The following is a 16356-nucleotide window of genomic DNA, read 5'->3' on the forward strand; positions in this document are numbered from 1 at the left end:
CATGCTGCAATCGCAACGGGATTGCAACTTACACTTTAAACTAAAATTTTAAACACAAACACGCATTTTGTGTGCTTTGAAAACAAAGGCTAACCAGCATAAGTATACTAAACATTGAGAGCAGGAAGGAGAAGAGAACTAAAGCACAATGACAAGGACAAGCACCAGCAAAGGAAAATAATGAACTTACTAATTTCAAACGAAATATGAACCCATAAAAGTGCAGTCCAAGGCGAAAACTATGTATGTGGTACGTGTGTATAAGCTAGATGCTCCTAACCACTCATGAATTCAATGCTCATTAGAGCAGTGCAGGGACTTAAGACCAAAAATTATTTAAGGTACGAGATGCAGAAATGTGGAAAATGTGACTTTCTGCTGATGCTTGAAGAAATTAAAATAGTGTAGCGGTTGAAAGGCAGGAGAGGTGCTGCAAGAATAGTTGTATTGTGTGAGGTGTTGTTATTTTTATTTTTGTTTAAGTTTTTCACACAGCTTTCTTTTGTCCAACACTGGTGTGAAAATAAATTTTGTGTAGCGCGAAAACGCAAACAGCTGGTTGGCATGTTGTACAGAAAAAAGTTAAGTGTAACGGAACAGTTTAGATGTGTACGGCGGTGGGGAAACATGTTAGCAAGATAAATGCCGGAAATGTATGCAGTGAATGAAGAAACCGTAAAGTGAGTAAAGAAAAAAAAACAGAATGGCCAACTGTCGCTTGTACTTTTGGAAAATATAAAACTATATAAAGACGAAGTTTTTCTGTAAGAAAAAAAAATAGATATATAAATAAAATAGACAATTACTTGCGCAAACACAACACATAAACGAAATAAAACAATTTGTTTGCAACATTTAAACAATATGCAACAAAATGGAAAACCAACTAACAACTGTTGCCACCAAAAACATAGAAAAGTTGCAACAAACGGAAGGCTGCTGGAAAAAATAAATCTTAGAACAAAAAACGTTTAGAAAAATTTTTGGAAATGAATACCCTCATGTCGGGCCTAAAGCGATAGAGTATACCCAGCTGCGGTTTTTTATTAAATAACAATTTTTGTGATCAACATTTCTCCTAAAAGTTGTCAGTGGAACTTCTCAAATTCACTGTTGGATAGATATAATGTTTTAAGTGAGCTATCAGCAAAATATAGCCAGAGTGTGCATCCAAACAAAACGAAACATTTCATTATGTACTGTTCAGTGCATTCCAGTGCACAAAATTTAAAGCATTATACTAAATATATGTATATTGCTTTATACATTGTACGGAATCGTACAAGAAGGAACAACACCTAATACGGAAAACAGTACAATAACACACCGAAAATGCAAGGTATTAAAGAGTATTTTAAAAGGAAGCGATCCTTAGTTCTATAGGTAAACGCCTTTTCGAGATATCGCCATAAAGGTGGACAAGAGGTGACCCAGAGGCTTCAACCGATTTCGCCCATTTTCACACAAAGCAGTTATCGCCATAGAGTCTATGCCCCTACCAAATTTCACAAGGATTTTTGTTCGACTTATGGCGTTAAAAGTATTCTAGACAAATTAAATAAAAAAGGGCGGAGCCACGCCCATTTTGAAATTTTCTTTTATTTTTGTATTTTCTTGCACCATATCATTACTGGAGTTGAATGCTGACATAATTTACTTATATACTGTAAAGATATTCAATTTTTTGTTAAAATTTGACTTTAAGAAAATTTTTTTTTTAAAAGTCGGCGTGTTCTTCATACGATTTTGCTAATTTTTATTTAGCACACATATAGTAATATGGGTAACGTTCCTGCCAAATTTCATCATGATATCTTCAACGACTGCCAAATTTCAGCTTGCAAAACTTTTAAATTACCTTATTTTAAAAGTGGGTGGTGCCACACCCATTGTCCAAACTGTTACTAATTTTCTATTTTGCGTCATAAGGTCAACCCACCTACCAAGTTTCATCGCTTTGTCCGGCTTTGGTAATGAATTATCGCACTTTTTCGGTTTATCGAAATTTTCATATCAAAAAAGTGGGCGTGGTTTTAGTCCGATTTCGTTCGTTTTAAATAGCGATCTGAGATGAGCACCAAGGAATCTACATACCGAATTTCATCAAGATACCTCAAAATTTACTCAAGTTATCGTGTTTACGGACGGGCGGATGGACGGGCATGGCCAAATGATTTTCTTTTTTCGCCCACATCATTTTGATATATAGAAGTCTATATCTATCTCGATTAGTTTATGCCGTTACGAATTACCGTTGTGCGGTGAGCTCTGCTCACCTGAGCATAAAAATATAACAAACCTATAACAATCTGGTAACTCGGCGATAACAAACCAAAAAATTGTCAAAAGGAAGCGTTTATCGGTTTTTATCGGCAACTATCCGTGAATAAGTCAGTAAAAAAACCAATCACCCAGTATATCGATTGTTATCGATGATCAAACTATAATACAACGATAACAAACAGATAGCAGGTAAATATCGGTTGTTATCAAAAACTAGCCGATAACAAGCCGATGATTATTTTCTCAAATTATCGAAAAATTGTCTTCAAATAATTCCAGCATCGGTATCGAAAAAGTCCCAAATTTCTTCTGAAATGTTTTTGAAATAGTTCTGAAATGGTCCCGAAACCACACCCGATAAAGTTCCAAAATAGTTCCGAAACAATACCGGAATGATCCTAAAATGGCTCCTACATAGTTTCCCGAATGTCTTAACCCAGGTGTGCCAATTTTATTAAAAAATTCAATAATAGTCCGAAAATTGGACCTTAAAAACGTTATTATCAAAATTATTTTTTAGTGTTTCTGACGTGGTTCCGGAAAAGTCCTAAAGTAGTTCCGAAATGGCGCGGTGATAATTCCTAAATATCTACGAAACATACACGAAATAGTCCCCAAACCTATTCCAAAATATTATCGAAAAGTTGTTTAACTATTTTTTTTTTATTTTTCTATTTTTTCGGAACGTTATAAGAAGGCAATTGGGATAATATTTACAACAACTAAGGCATGACGTGGCTGAATGCGTTTGTAACACTTCAACCATCGTAGGAGTGCGGGTTCAAATCCCACTCCCGGAAGAAAAGGCCTTGAAGAGATTTACAAGGTATAATCGAAACAGATGTCGCCGTGTCCGTCCTGATGTCACGTTGTTTAAATTTTTCCCAAACTATTAAATACAAAAAAAAATACAAAAACGATTATGTTCCACCAAACTCTTGGGAGGGACTAAAGGCGGGCTGCTATCAGAGTATATCTATTTTTTCCTTTTGTTGCAGCAATCTACTTTTTGATGAACAAAGTTGTGATATTCTACCATAAGAATATGTAAAAGGCCAGCTTGGTATATGAATAAATATAAAAAAAACAAAAAGAAATCAAAAAATTTTGTAACTGCAACTCAAAACTTCACAACAAAGTGACCAACACTACTCGCCCCTGCATACAAATGCTCATGAACTCAGAAGCGAACGTTTACATGCAGTCACATTTAGTAGCATCAAGTGTAGGTGTCACATGTCCTTGCTGGCGAACTCGACACGAACGTACACTTAATCATTGCCGCTTGATGCGGTCCCGCACAGCCATTTGAGGCTGCCAAGTGCACTTGTGTTATATGTGGCACCCACTTTATGCTCCCCTCTGCTTATGCACTCTCTATAGACCTTAGTTTGAATGCAGCATTCTCTAGCAGCAGCTCACCACTGTCCACGCTTTGCAATTATGAAAGTCAAGCAAACGGACAAGAAGAGCTATAGCTATGGTGGCTAACTGTAACTGGCAAAAGCAGCTGGCTGCATGATTTACGCGCCTTGAAATATGCAACACATGTTTTAAATATTGTTACTAATACCAAAAAAATATTTTGTTTTTACAATTGAAATATTAAATTTAATATATAAACGCGTTGATGAAAAGGGGAAAATATAGAAAAAAATTTTAACATACTAAGTAATGTTTCAAAAAATTTAGTTTACCTTTTAACATGGAAAAAATTTATAAATTTAAATAAGCAAATGTTGGCAAAAGCTTTTACGTTTTGAAATTGCTCAGCCAAATTTTTGTCATTTACACACTAATGAACTGTTTGCCATATTTGGATACATATGGGGTATTCCATCCCATTTCGACCAATTTTGAACCCGACCCCTTTAGAATTGGCTGAAAGTTTTTCTTCTTTTTCTAGCTTACAAAAGACGTTTTTCAGAATGTTTTCAAATTTTTTCATCCAACTCAAAAAAAGTTATGAATTTTTAAAAAACATCGTTTTTGTTTTCAAAATGCTATAACTTTTTCAAAAATTGACCGTTTGGGATTTTTTTTTTAATTTGTTTTTAAATGTACTTTTCGGAAAAAATACAAAAAAATTTTAAAGTTTTTTTTTTTGTAATTTTTCAGTTTTTCGAGATTTTTCGAATTTCGCCATTTTTTTTTTTTCTCATAATAAACTTCAATCAATTCTGCAATCATCCCCACTAATCCCGGAGTGGGGCGATAATTTTTTTTTTTTTTTTGTTTTTAATTAAAAAAAATTTTTTTTTAATTTTTTTGTATTTTTTCCCAAAAGTACATTTAAAAACAAATTAAAAAAAAAAAGATCCTAAACGGTCAATTTTTGAAAAAGTTATAGCATTTTGAAAAAACGCCGTTTTTTTTTTAATTCATAACTTATTTTGAGTTGGACACCGTTTTTGTTTTCAAAATGCTATAACTTTTTCAAAAATTTACCGTTTGGGATCTTTTTTCTTTAATTTGTTTTTAAATGTACTTTTCGGAAAAAATACAAAAAAATGTTTAAAGCTTTTTTTTCAATTAAATAAAAAAAAAATTATCGGCTTACTCCGGGATTAGTGGGGATGATTGCAGAATTGATTGAAGTTTTTTATGAGAAAAAAAAATGGCGAAATTCGAAAAATCTCGAAAACTGAAAAATTACAAAAAAAAAACTTCAAAATTTTTTTGTATTTTTTCCGAAAAGTACATTTAAAAACAAATTTAAAAAAAAAACAAGATCCCAAACGGCAAATTTTTGAAAAAGTTATAGCATTTTGAAAACAAAAACGGTGTTTTTTTTAAATTCATAACATTTTTTGAGTTGGATGAAAAAATTTGAAAAAATTCTGAAAAACGTCTTTCGTAAGCTAGAAAAAGAATAAAAACTTTCAGCCAATTCTAAAGGGGTCGGGTTCAAAATTGGTCGAAATGGGATGGAATACCCCATATGCATTCACTTACGCACATATTCATAGTATGTACATAGATACATACATATATTCGCAGATCCTTGTGGTAATTTTTCACTGCAACAGTTGCGCTACAATTAATGCGGTTAACCATTCTCCTACCATTGGCTTGTTACATTTATTTAAATTTTTCAATTAAATTTATTGTTTCATGTAACTTATGGTGGCCGTGGGTGTGATATCGCTCATGCAAAGAGTATGTTTTGGTATTTTGAAAATGACTGTTATCACATCATTTTAAATTTTGCTGTCACAGCAACAACGAACCATGTCGATAGAGTTGAAATGACATTTTAAAAATTGAATTTGAGCATAAAAGAAAATATTCGATATCTCATTTTAACAAAGGAGTAGTAAAAATAAGAACTCAGGTGGGTTGTTGGAAAAATGGACAAAAACTTTTTAAAGAGCTACCAGTCAAGAAGTCAAATAATTGTTTGTTTACCAAAAAAATGTGAAGTTATTTTGGAAAAAGCTGTGCCAGGTTTCCATTTCCCAGTTAAAAATAAAACATTTTAGAATTGTTAAACGTCTATTTTCCTAGTTGGCAACCCTACTTTTAATTTATTGCTCAACAGCAGTCTTTGAAAATTGTCTTTCTTTCATAAGAGTAATAATATTTCCTCTCATTCGTAGCACACTCTTCCTTCTCCCCTCTATCTGCCATTTCTCTTTCCAATTTCTGTCCTTCTCCCTTTACCTCTATCTCCCTCTCCATCTTAATCTCGTTGTACCTTAGCACATCACTGCCCTACTTACACTCCTACTCCCATTCCATTTCTAACTCCCAAACCCACTCAAACTCTCACTCCCAGTCTAACCCTATACCCACTGCAACTCGCACTCCAACTTTCACTCCCATCCCTACTCCCACTCCTACTCCCAATCTCAGCCCCATTTCCGTTCCCGAAAGAGGTAGATTTCACTTCCACGTTCATTTACTCTTCAAATCGCTTTCCGAGTCCCATTTCCTCTTCCAGTCTCACTACCTCTTCCATCCTAACTTTTTTATATAAGACTTTTGCAATTTTTATGCTGCGAATGGTTATCGGCCCACTCTAGTTTACATACTCATATACATATATATGCATGTAAGTACCATTTTAATTAACGAAAATTAAGTTAATTTCGTTGATTAATTGCAATGTCAACGTGGAAGAAAGTTAACACACAACATAAAAGCGTCACTTCGCTAAACCGCAACAACATTTGTATGTAGATATACCACCACGCGTTTGACTTCAGTGTAAATTATTTTAGGTCCGTCTTTATCAATAAGCCAATGTTCACGAAACTTCATTAAGGTAATTTTCGAATGATAATTTTCATTTCTTTATTTTGCATGCACTTATGCAGAAACACAAGCGTACAGTAGCGAGGGGTGAAATAGCATTGAGAATTTTTATAACATTTTAAAATGTTAACACCCTTAGGACAAAAAAGTGTTATTAGTCAATGCGAATTTAGAGAAACCTATAACGTATACTTTGTTAGACCAAAATTGATTGGACTACAAAACTGCATACTCAAAAATATTCAAGAACTCCAAAAAAAACTTTCGAAATTTTCATAAAACTTTCTCCAATTTTTGAGAACCTTTTCGTGATTGGTTTCACAGTTACGATATTTATTGAAATTAATCGAAAATAAAAAAGATAAAAAGTTAATTGACCAAATTCGTCAAAAGTTGTCACTGCTATTTTTCTGCTCGCAGCTGTATGTATGTGTTTCAGGTCCTGATGAGCATGAGGTATGCGGCTTTGGGTATACAAGGTAAGTTCTAGCTATACTGCCCTTTCTATGATAGTTTCGCTAAGACCAATTATGTGACTTTGAGAACATCTCCTCTAGAAAACAAACACCTCAGAGTTTAGATATCGAAAAATCTACTTTCACTTAGTAACAAACTGTGTAAATTGAAAACAGACTAAAAAGAAAACGAAAATAATCCAACGGACAGTAAGTTTTCATAGAGCTGTTGTATGAACCTTTGTTGTGTAGTCTCTACAAAAATTAAACAAAACAAGTAAAGGTGTCTAAGTTCGGGTTTAACCGAATATTATATACTCAGCGTGAGCTTCAATTGTACATTTCAATTCATGTTCTCCCCATTCCTCTTACAATAAAACTTGATAAGTGAAACATCATTGATTCAAAACTATTTTTTGCTAAGTTTAAGCTTATTATTCTAGTCTACGGCCCTTTTAAATTTATTTTATATCTAAGTTGACGTGGTCTTAAACCGATTCCGTCCATTTTTACTAGAAATATTTTCTGCTATAAGGAAAATATGTGTACACAATTTCATTACGATATGTTAATTCTACTTCGAGTTATGGCTCCCGAAACATAGAAAATTGCTTAGTCATAAAAGGGCGGTGCCACACCCATTTGCGAAAATTTTAGAGTTTTCCAATTTAGTGTTATAATTAAATTTAGAAAGTAAAATTCTATTGATAAAAAGCTCTTTTTCCCTAAGATATAGCCTATTATTTTCGTCTACGACCCTTTAAAGATCTTTTATATGAAAGTGGGCGCGGTCTTTAACCGATCTCGTCCATTTTTTCTAGAAATATTTCCTGCTATAGGGAAAATTTGTGTACCCAATTTTATTACGATCCGTTAATTTTTCTTCGAGTTATGGCTCCCGAAACATAGAAAATTGCTTAGTCATAAAAGAGGCGGTGCCATGCCCATTTTTTAATGCTTATAGCTCCTTATAGTAAAGATAACCAATGTGCCGAATTTTGTTACGATAGGTTTAACGACTTTTGATTTATGATTAATAATATTTGTAAAATTGATTTTATCGCAAGTGGGCGGTGCCACGCCCATTTTAAAAAATTTTTCAAATTTTTATCAGTAGTCTCAATATCAGTCTACATGTGAAATTTCAACATCCTAGGTGTATTATTTACTAAATAATCATGTTTTTTGTGTTTTCCAAAATGTTATATATATAAAAGGTGGGTGTGGTTATCATCCGATTTCGCTCATTTTCAATACCAATCTATTCTGGGTCCAGATAAGCTCATGTGCCACATTTGGTGAAGATATCTCAATATTTACTCAAGTTATCGTGTTAACGGACAGACGGACGGACGGACATGGCTCAATCAAATTTTTTTTCGACACTGATGATTTTGATATATGGAAGTCAATATCTATCTCGATTCCTTTATACCTGTACAGCCAACCGTTATCCAATCAAAGTTGGTATACTCTGTGTGCAAAGCACGCTGAGTATAAAAAGTAGAGGTTTAAAACTTATGAGAGCATTCAACTTATTTGGAATAAGACTGCTGTTCTTTTGCATACTTATTTCTCTAACTTTATTTCATTAGCAACAAAACTTAAGCAAAACCTGAAGTAGCTTACAACCCTACCGCCGAAAGAGGCTATCCCAGTTGTTGTAAACAAATAATTGTAATTCAGCTCAAATAATAAAGTCGATCATAGAGTTATCATAGTATGAATAGAACAAACAGCGTTTATTGAAGTCGAGCACTCAACAACGCAGTATTGAAATAGTAAATGAAAAAAAATTAAAGCTGGCATGTGAAAATATTTTAACAACAAATTTTAGTATTCTAGTCATATCAAAGATTTTCGGTGTCGAACTTGCAAACAGACAAAGTAATGATAAAGCAAAACCTATAAATATATCATCCGGGTATAGAAATATTGACACTTGAATGCTTACTAAAATAGAAAGAAATATACATATGTACTAGGGTGAGCCAAACAAAAATATTTGCATGCCAACAACAAGGCTTTTCAAATGTTGACTTTTCATAGTGAATACCCTCAACGCACTTGCAATAAAGAGCAATATAAAGAAGTTTTTTTTTTATTACTTGTATGTATGTATCTGTATCTATGTATTCGGACAATTTTATAGTTTAGGAAACTGTGTCATAACTTTTGATTGGATTACTTAATCCATACGAAATTTTGACAGTACCCTAATTCTGAACAGAGTGTCATTAAAAGTCGTAAAATCGCATATATTGCAAAATTTTTGTTGAGAGTTGAATCTATCCAGCATTTTTAATACGATAGTAAAAGATAATTTTGAAACTATCGAAAATATATAGTGACGTCATCACTCTATTAGAGAGCCCACCAGGCTTTGTTGTAGCTTGGTACCAAATTACCGGAAGGGGTCGGCTGATTACTGTGGTGATCCAAAAATAAGCAGATGCCACAGGCTGCGAGATCACAGCAATGTCTTTCAGGCTAAAATTATAGCCGTGAAGAAAGCAGTAGAAATTCTGGAGAAAGCGTTCTTAAGCTGCAGTCGAGTCAATATATAAATTGATAGTCAGGCGGCAATCAAGGCAAGAACTTCAAATAGTACTGCATCAAGAAGTGTGCTGTAATGCAAAGGAGCATCGGAGAGACTTCGCTCAGGCTGGGGTTTGCAGTTATAGGGGGATAGAAGGTAGCTAGAAGTCAAAGGATGGTGCGGCACTTGATGAATCGATGGTAGACCTCCCAACCCGTTTGGGAGAAATGCAAAGGAGACAGGAGTTGCATATGATCCAATAAGCAGGAAAGGCGTGGACAAAAGCGCGGGGCTGTAAAATTTCTAAGATCATGTGCAAATCCGACGACGCTAGACTCACAAAGTTGCTCAAATCTCTAAAGAGACAAGACTTAAGAATTACGGTTAGGATACTAACTGGGCACTACCTTGTGGCGTCACATTTTTATAAGTAAGGATTCGTCAATTCTGTAACAGCAGCTGTAGGAAGTGCGAGCTGTATGAAGAAACGGTTGAGTACGCTCTGTGTTCGTGTACTGGGCTAGCAAGGTCAAGGCTCCACCTAAAATAAGTTCCAGAAAACTTCTAGTTTATGCCAAGAGGACGGAGTTATTCTATGACATAAATCCCGGTGCCTAATTTGGGTTTTTTCGTTTGGTCGCCAAACAAATTCTGGTAACACTATGCACATATTCAGTCTATGCTACGTCTTTATTAACCGACCAGTTCAACCAAACCTAACCTGGGTAATAAACTGCCGAAGTTCTTATTAGAATTTGCAGAAATGAAAAAGCAAGTGACAGTTTATAGCGTCAGATAGCGTAATTTTGGGTTGGTCAAACATGTTCGCCAGAAAAAAAATTAATAGATAACAATTTTGGCTTATAATTTTATGATTCGGTTGTAGTATAGCCAAAAGTACTTTTTATAAAAATGTTTGCAATTAAGCTATAAAAAATTTGCATAAATAGTGCGAAAAAATTTATTATTCATATCCGTATATTGCTTTTGATAAAAAAAATTATATTTGCAGAAGTTCGGATGTATGAATGTTCCCCGTTATGACCCAAAAATAAATTTTGTATAAAGCGCTGTCAATTAAGTAATGAATGGGCTCCTAGAAATACCTGAAAAATATTTAATAAACAGAAGCGAACACGAAAATAGCAGTTGCAATATTTATCAAATACCATCAATAAAATTTTTCTCTTTTTTTTATTTTTGACAATTTAAGAAAAAACTTCTCAAATATCAGTGCGAATTTGTAGAGACCTTTACTTGTTGATTGAAAGACTTAAATTGATTGGGTTACAAAAGTGCATACTCAAATAAAGTTCAGAAAACTCTGAATAAAAAAAAAGTTCAAAATGTTGGTAATATTTTCACGAATTTTCGAATTTTTCAAAAACTTTTTTGAGTTTGTATATTTTCAGTTACGAAAATTATAGAAATATTTTCTGAAATTATCGAATTATTATAGAAAAAGCAAGAGTTTAATTGCCGAAATTTGATCAAAATTTCTACGGCTATTTTTGTGTTCGCTACTGTACCCGTTTTATACCAAAAAATATTAACAGAATTATGCGTACAAAATAGAAAGATTATGAGCATATTTTGCATGCAAAAATCATAACCACAAAGTTTATTACCTCGAAAGGTCGTATGGAATAACAAATAGGCGGCACCCGTGAGAAAGAAAACTATTAAGTTTCTTCAGTGGACACACATACATATGCACTGCTAATATACAGAGATATGTACATAGATTATAATAGCTAAGAAGTATGAGATCTTAAAATTCTCGATTATGGTATATTACCCTCTCTGCACACCGAAGTCAAGCTTGGGCAAGTTGCAATAAAAATTCAGGGCGCATACCATTTCATTCAGATTATACCAGGGACGAAGGAAGTATTCGAAACTCTCTATCGCAACCTCATACCTGCAGATCTTGAAAGTCCCAAAAGCTCTTCATATATCCCCCAGTTCAACCAGCCAACTGAGAAATATTCGACCTGACCAATTTAAAGACGCATTGATTTTAATGACTTTAATCACTAGACTTTGAATGTCCGTGGACTAGCTTCGATTGATCTTTCTCTTAAAGAAATTCTCTACCTCCCAACGAAATACTTTCTGGCATGGAACTAAGCTTCAGCACCGTTGATTTTTGGCAGCTACCGCACGATTGCTGAACAAATTTACATAGTTTACCGAACAAAAATTCAATGGCTGCCCCTCTAGCTAAAACTTTCAACAGAACAAGATTTTGGCAGCCAGCGAAAATTGACGCCCTAACAGATCTCGAACAATCTGGAGAAAATTTCTTCGCGAGGAAGAAGTGACTGTCTCGCCTTTTTGAGCTGTATCAATATTGTAACGAATTTACTTGCAAATCCTCTTATTTGCAACCTTCTGCTAAGTTCGAATCACTAAACTGTTGAATAAATAACTCCAATATTGAATAATGGAAAAATGGCCTTTATTAAAGTACTTCACAATAAATAATACTGCTATTGCTCGCCAGATAGCGTCTTAATCAAAACTGCTTCTAGCGCCTCTATCTGTCGCTGCCTTTTATATTCTTTGATTTCCTCGTTCGCATCTTCTAGGCGGTTCCATTTCCAGAATCTACTAGGTGGCCATCAATTATCAAATTTCTCAGTTGTAACTACAATTGCACGATTTTATAGCTTCTCTCATTGCATACTTTCGGGAGTATCTCAGATATATGCATGTCGTTGTGCTTTGCTTCTCAGCTGCGTATACGTAAATATGTGTAGACATAACGATTGATTCGTTTATGTAGATACAAGTGACTGTCTGCTTTATTGTTGTTGTGGCTTCATTTATTTTAGCGCCAAATACACGGCACGAACATTTCCGCGAACATTCCGCAATCTTGTTCGCAGCTTTGGCCATACACCATACGAACTTTTGGCCGAACATTAGTTCTCTTTCAGACAGCGATTAATACGGACAACAATTGTGCTGCGATTAAGGTCGCATAATCATTATTCTTTTTAATTCTATTACAATAATCTTTGCTTTTTACTTGCCACAATGATGGCAAAGATTTATACATTTCAATAAATTCACTCAGAAATTTTTTATTGTCCATTTTACTTTTCCGCGCACGTCTGTTCCGTTCAGAAATTACTATGATTATGAGCTATTTCGCCATACACGTACGAACAGTTCGCGCAAATGTTCGCCAAAAATAAAAATATTTTGATTTTTGGCGAACATTTGCGCGAACTGGCAAACACTACCATACACGACAGAAAAGGTCGCAGAAACATGACATAACGGGAATGTTCGCGGAAATGTTCGTGTCGTGTATTTGGTCACTCATATTCGTCACAATATCATTTTTAAGCCGCTATTGCTTAGACGTGCAGATGATTCGGTCACAAAAACCATACGTAGCTCTTGCTTGCAATGCAAAAGGCAAAAAATTGAGAGTCCGTGGGAGAACTGACACACATGATCCATAAGACAAAGATAACGCTATCTGTGGGCACTCATTTTTAGGATCTATGTCACATTATCAAGCTATCTTGAAAACTCAAAATTATTCTCGGTAGCTGTAAAAAAAATTAAAGAATATATATATCTCCGTAGCACAGAGAATCAAATGCACGCTCTGTATTGTGCTGTGTGTTTTGATAATGTGACGTCACACGCAGAGTATGCAGCAATCCAAATATTAACGGCCCTGCACAAAGCTTGCTCAGCCCGCTAGGAAAGAATCTCGGATTCAAGAAGGAAGTCTTGCAGTAGTGAGATCAAGCATTTTTGGTACTCTTTCTTCCTTGTGACACTAGAATGGTAAATTCTTAGGGAGCCCGCAATCAGAGCTCAGTTCAACTTCTGTGTCACAGCTGCTTAAAAACTAAACGCCAGTTGAGAAAAACAAGAGATAATAATAATAATTAAAAAACCATCGACAGCATATCGCAGATCAGACAAGTGATTATGCATTTTTTTCTTTTAACAAATTGAGACATTTAAAACCCAACGCAGACTTCCGTCTGACACTGACCGGCACAATAACCACCCATTGCCATCAAAAATATGAAATGCAAAGCGCCATCGCTGACTATTAAAATGCAGTAAATGCTACAAGGCACGTCTATATTGTCATTCGAAGATGCAAATTGTGTAGTTACATTTGTAAAACGATCGCGATCAGCACTCACAGCTGACATTTAAAGACACTGGTGGACACCAACAACAATTGCATGTATAGTACATGACTTTGTCGCACGATTAAAGAGATGCATTGCTGCAACTGCCCGCAATAATTCAACCAACCAACAATTAATCACTTTCGGTTGGATTTGTTGTTGTCATTCACGATCAGCTGCAAGCAAAGGGGAAATATTTAATACAAAAATGCAATTGGATTAAAATTAATAAACGGCAAGCGCAATAAAACGTAGTTTTGATGACAATGCATCGGAATTATTAAAGCGCATGATTGGGTGACAACAACTCAATAAAAATTATCTTTGAATGCGTCGTTCTTAATTAGCATGCTGCGCACGCGCGCACGCACAAATAATTTTTGGTTGTTGTTAAGTTTAGCAATAATGCGAGAGCAACAAGTGTCATGACGGATCCCATGATGATTATGATAGTGATCTTTATCAAAATAATAAAGATCATTATAACAATGATGGTCATTATTATCTCTATAGCTATTCATCCAAGTCACGCATTGCGTAAGACGCAGACGCTTTTATTAATTGATTTTTAAAATCCATCGGTAACAACCAACCATTCACAGGAGGCCTATCAAACTGCGAACCGTATAAGGAAGATATCAACAGCACGTTTAGTGTTTGCTAAAGATGACGCATACAAGACGCAGTCGTAGTGACATATGCACACGATTTTAGAAAATTTGTTTGACTGGGTATTCTAAAAATAGCATATCGCGCAGGTGAAGCGATCCAAAATTCCTTTTTAGTGACGCACTATTATCGATCGTATACGGATACTGAGTATAAGGAATAGAAAAAGTCACACAAAAGAAAAGTCAAGGCAATACTTATGAGCTATGGTCTATGGGAAAAGTTGCTTGGCAATTGACGCAATTGTATTACTCAATGGTAGATCCTTTTTTGTATGCATAATTTATGAAAGTGAGATCATCAATCGTGCACTGAAGCTAGCATTTATTTAAAGATATGACTAATAGTATGGTTTTGTGACGTACATTCATATAAAGATAGGTAAAATTGGTTGTATGACAGCAAGGCAGAGAGGCACACTTGCCGGTGGCCCATTTTGATACCACTGGATGAGCCCTTCACAGATTGAATAATAGAAAATTGTATTTCTGATTAGGGCAGGATATCTTTGAAGAAGCAGACCCAAGCTACGCTAAACAATGGATAAAGTGCCTGTTCAATCATTCCATACGTGTTCTGACCAAAGTGCTCAACATATTCAATTTCCTTTTCTTCCTAACCTCTCCACCGGTAGCCATTCGTCGAGTACTCATATCAGAAAACAGGACGTTAATATCTCTATTAACCGTCGTAAAGACATACGATTGAGATTAAAAATGCACCTTGTTCGCTTTCCATTTATGTTGGTTTTAGGGCATATCTTGCATTCGTTTTCTTGGTTTCACGCAGCTTCTTTAACTCGGCCTTTTCAGCAGCCTTCCTCGCTATTTCGGCGGCAGCATAGTTCGAAAATGCAACACTGTGATCTAACAAACCGAGTGGCGAGTTTTTTTGCGACTGTCTATAGTCTATTTGTTCGCTGCTGGACTGCCAAAGTAAATTGCTACTAATGTTGGACTCTTAAAGAGTAGCCGCTGAGCTACCTTTATGACTGCTAACTCCGCCACAGATTAGCGACCGCCTCACTTATTATTAATGTTTGTGGACCCATCTGTCATGACGGCCGTGGAGTCATAGTCTAAAGTAGAAATATCCTCCGACTCGTGACTCTCTGGGATGCTCATGGAGAACTTGTTGTTGAGAGAGAAGAGCAGTGTAATATTTTCTAGTTGCGAATGGCTACCCAGAATACAGGCATGGTCAGATCTGATGCCGCTCCATAGCAAGACTGCATACAGTCCAACTGCATTACAACTTGTCTGAAAGTTACCATACAGGTATCCCCTGGAGAGAGCATAACTAACATAGCCTTTGAGACAAATTCCCCTTTAAGGCTGGTAAAAAAGGAAGGGTATTACAAGCACTGTATACAGTCATGGCATTATGCTTTGCCACGGCGGCTTATTTTGGCCACGGTTGCTTAGGAGCGAAGAGTGTACTTCCTGCCTTCTGGTTCTGTCCTCGCAAACGTTCTTGAATATGGAATTCCTTTTCGAGTTCCTACGATATCAAAGAAGCAAAGCTCAAAATATGAAAACAACAGATAACTTTGTACAACAACTCCACAATAACTTTACGAATCGTAGAGCTTAGTAAGAATTACAAAAAAAAAAAACTATTCAAAACGTTGATTAATAGAATGCAAACTACAAGACGATAAGTGACAGAGTTGTTAAGAAATGCATTCCAATTCGAATAATAATTCCTTTGCTTGCAGCCCCAGAGGATAGCAATACTTCTTTTTTAATCCTGAATAATGAATAAAAAATTTTAGTTATTATTCCTTTTTTGCATTCCGGACTAATCATTCCTTTTTTATTCCATGAAATACATTCATTGAATTGCAGTACTCGGAGCACGGCAAACCCTTATCCTTTGCATTCCTTTTTGGTTTTCAATTTTATTATTGATCTGCGGAATCTTTTTGAAATGTGTTATTCCATAAAAGGAATGCTTTTCAAATTTTTTATTCCACATGAGGAAT

At 35.1% G+C, this 16356-nt stretch overlaps 1 protein-coding gene across 1 annotated transcript in view; it reads right to left on the bottom strand.

The window, feature by feature from the left end:
* The window catches only part of LOC137252909 (uncharacterized), a 78920-nt gene that overhangs the window by 58995 nt on the left and 3569 nt on the right, over window positions 1-16356 (bottom strand). The window contains exon 2 of the mRNA XM_067789046.1: window positions 13686-13879. Within this exon, the coding sequence (XP_067645147.1) occupies window positions 13686-13724 (39 nt within the window). The 5' untranslated portion in view covers window positions 13725-13879. The remainder of the gene's footprint in view (window positions 1-13685; window positions 13880-16356) is intronic.

Source organism: Eurosta solidaginis, chromosome 5, assembly GCF_040869045.1.
Source record: "Eurosta solidaginis isolate ZX-2024a chromosome 5, ASM4086904v1, whole genome shotgun sequence".
In the NCBI taxonomy this organism is placed as follows: Eukaryota; Metazoa; Arthropoda; class Insecta; order Diptera; family Tephritidae; genus Eurosta; species Eurosta solidaginis.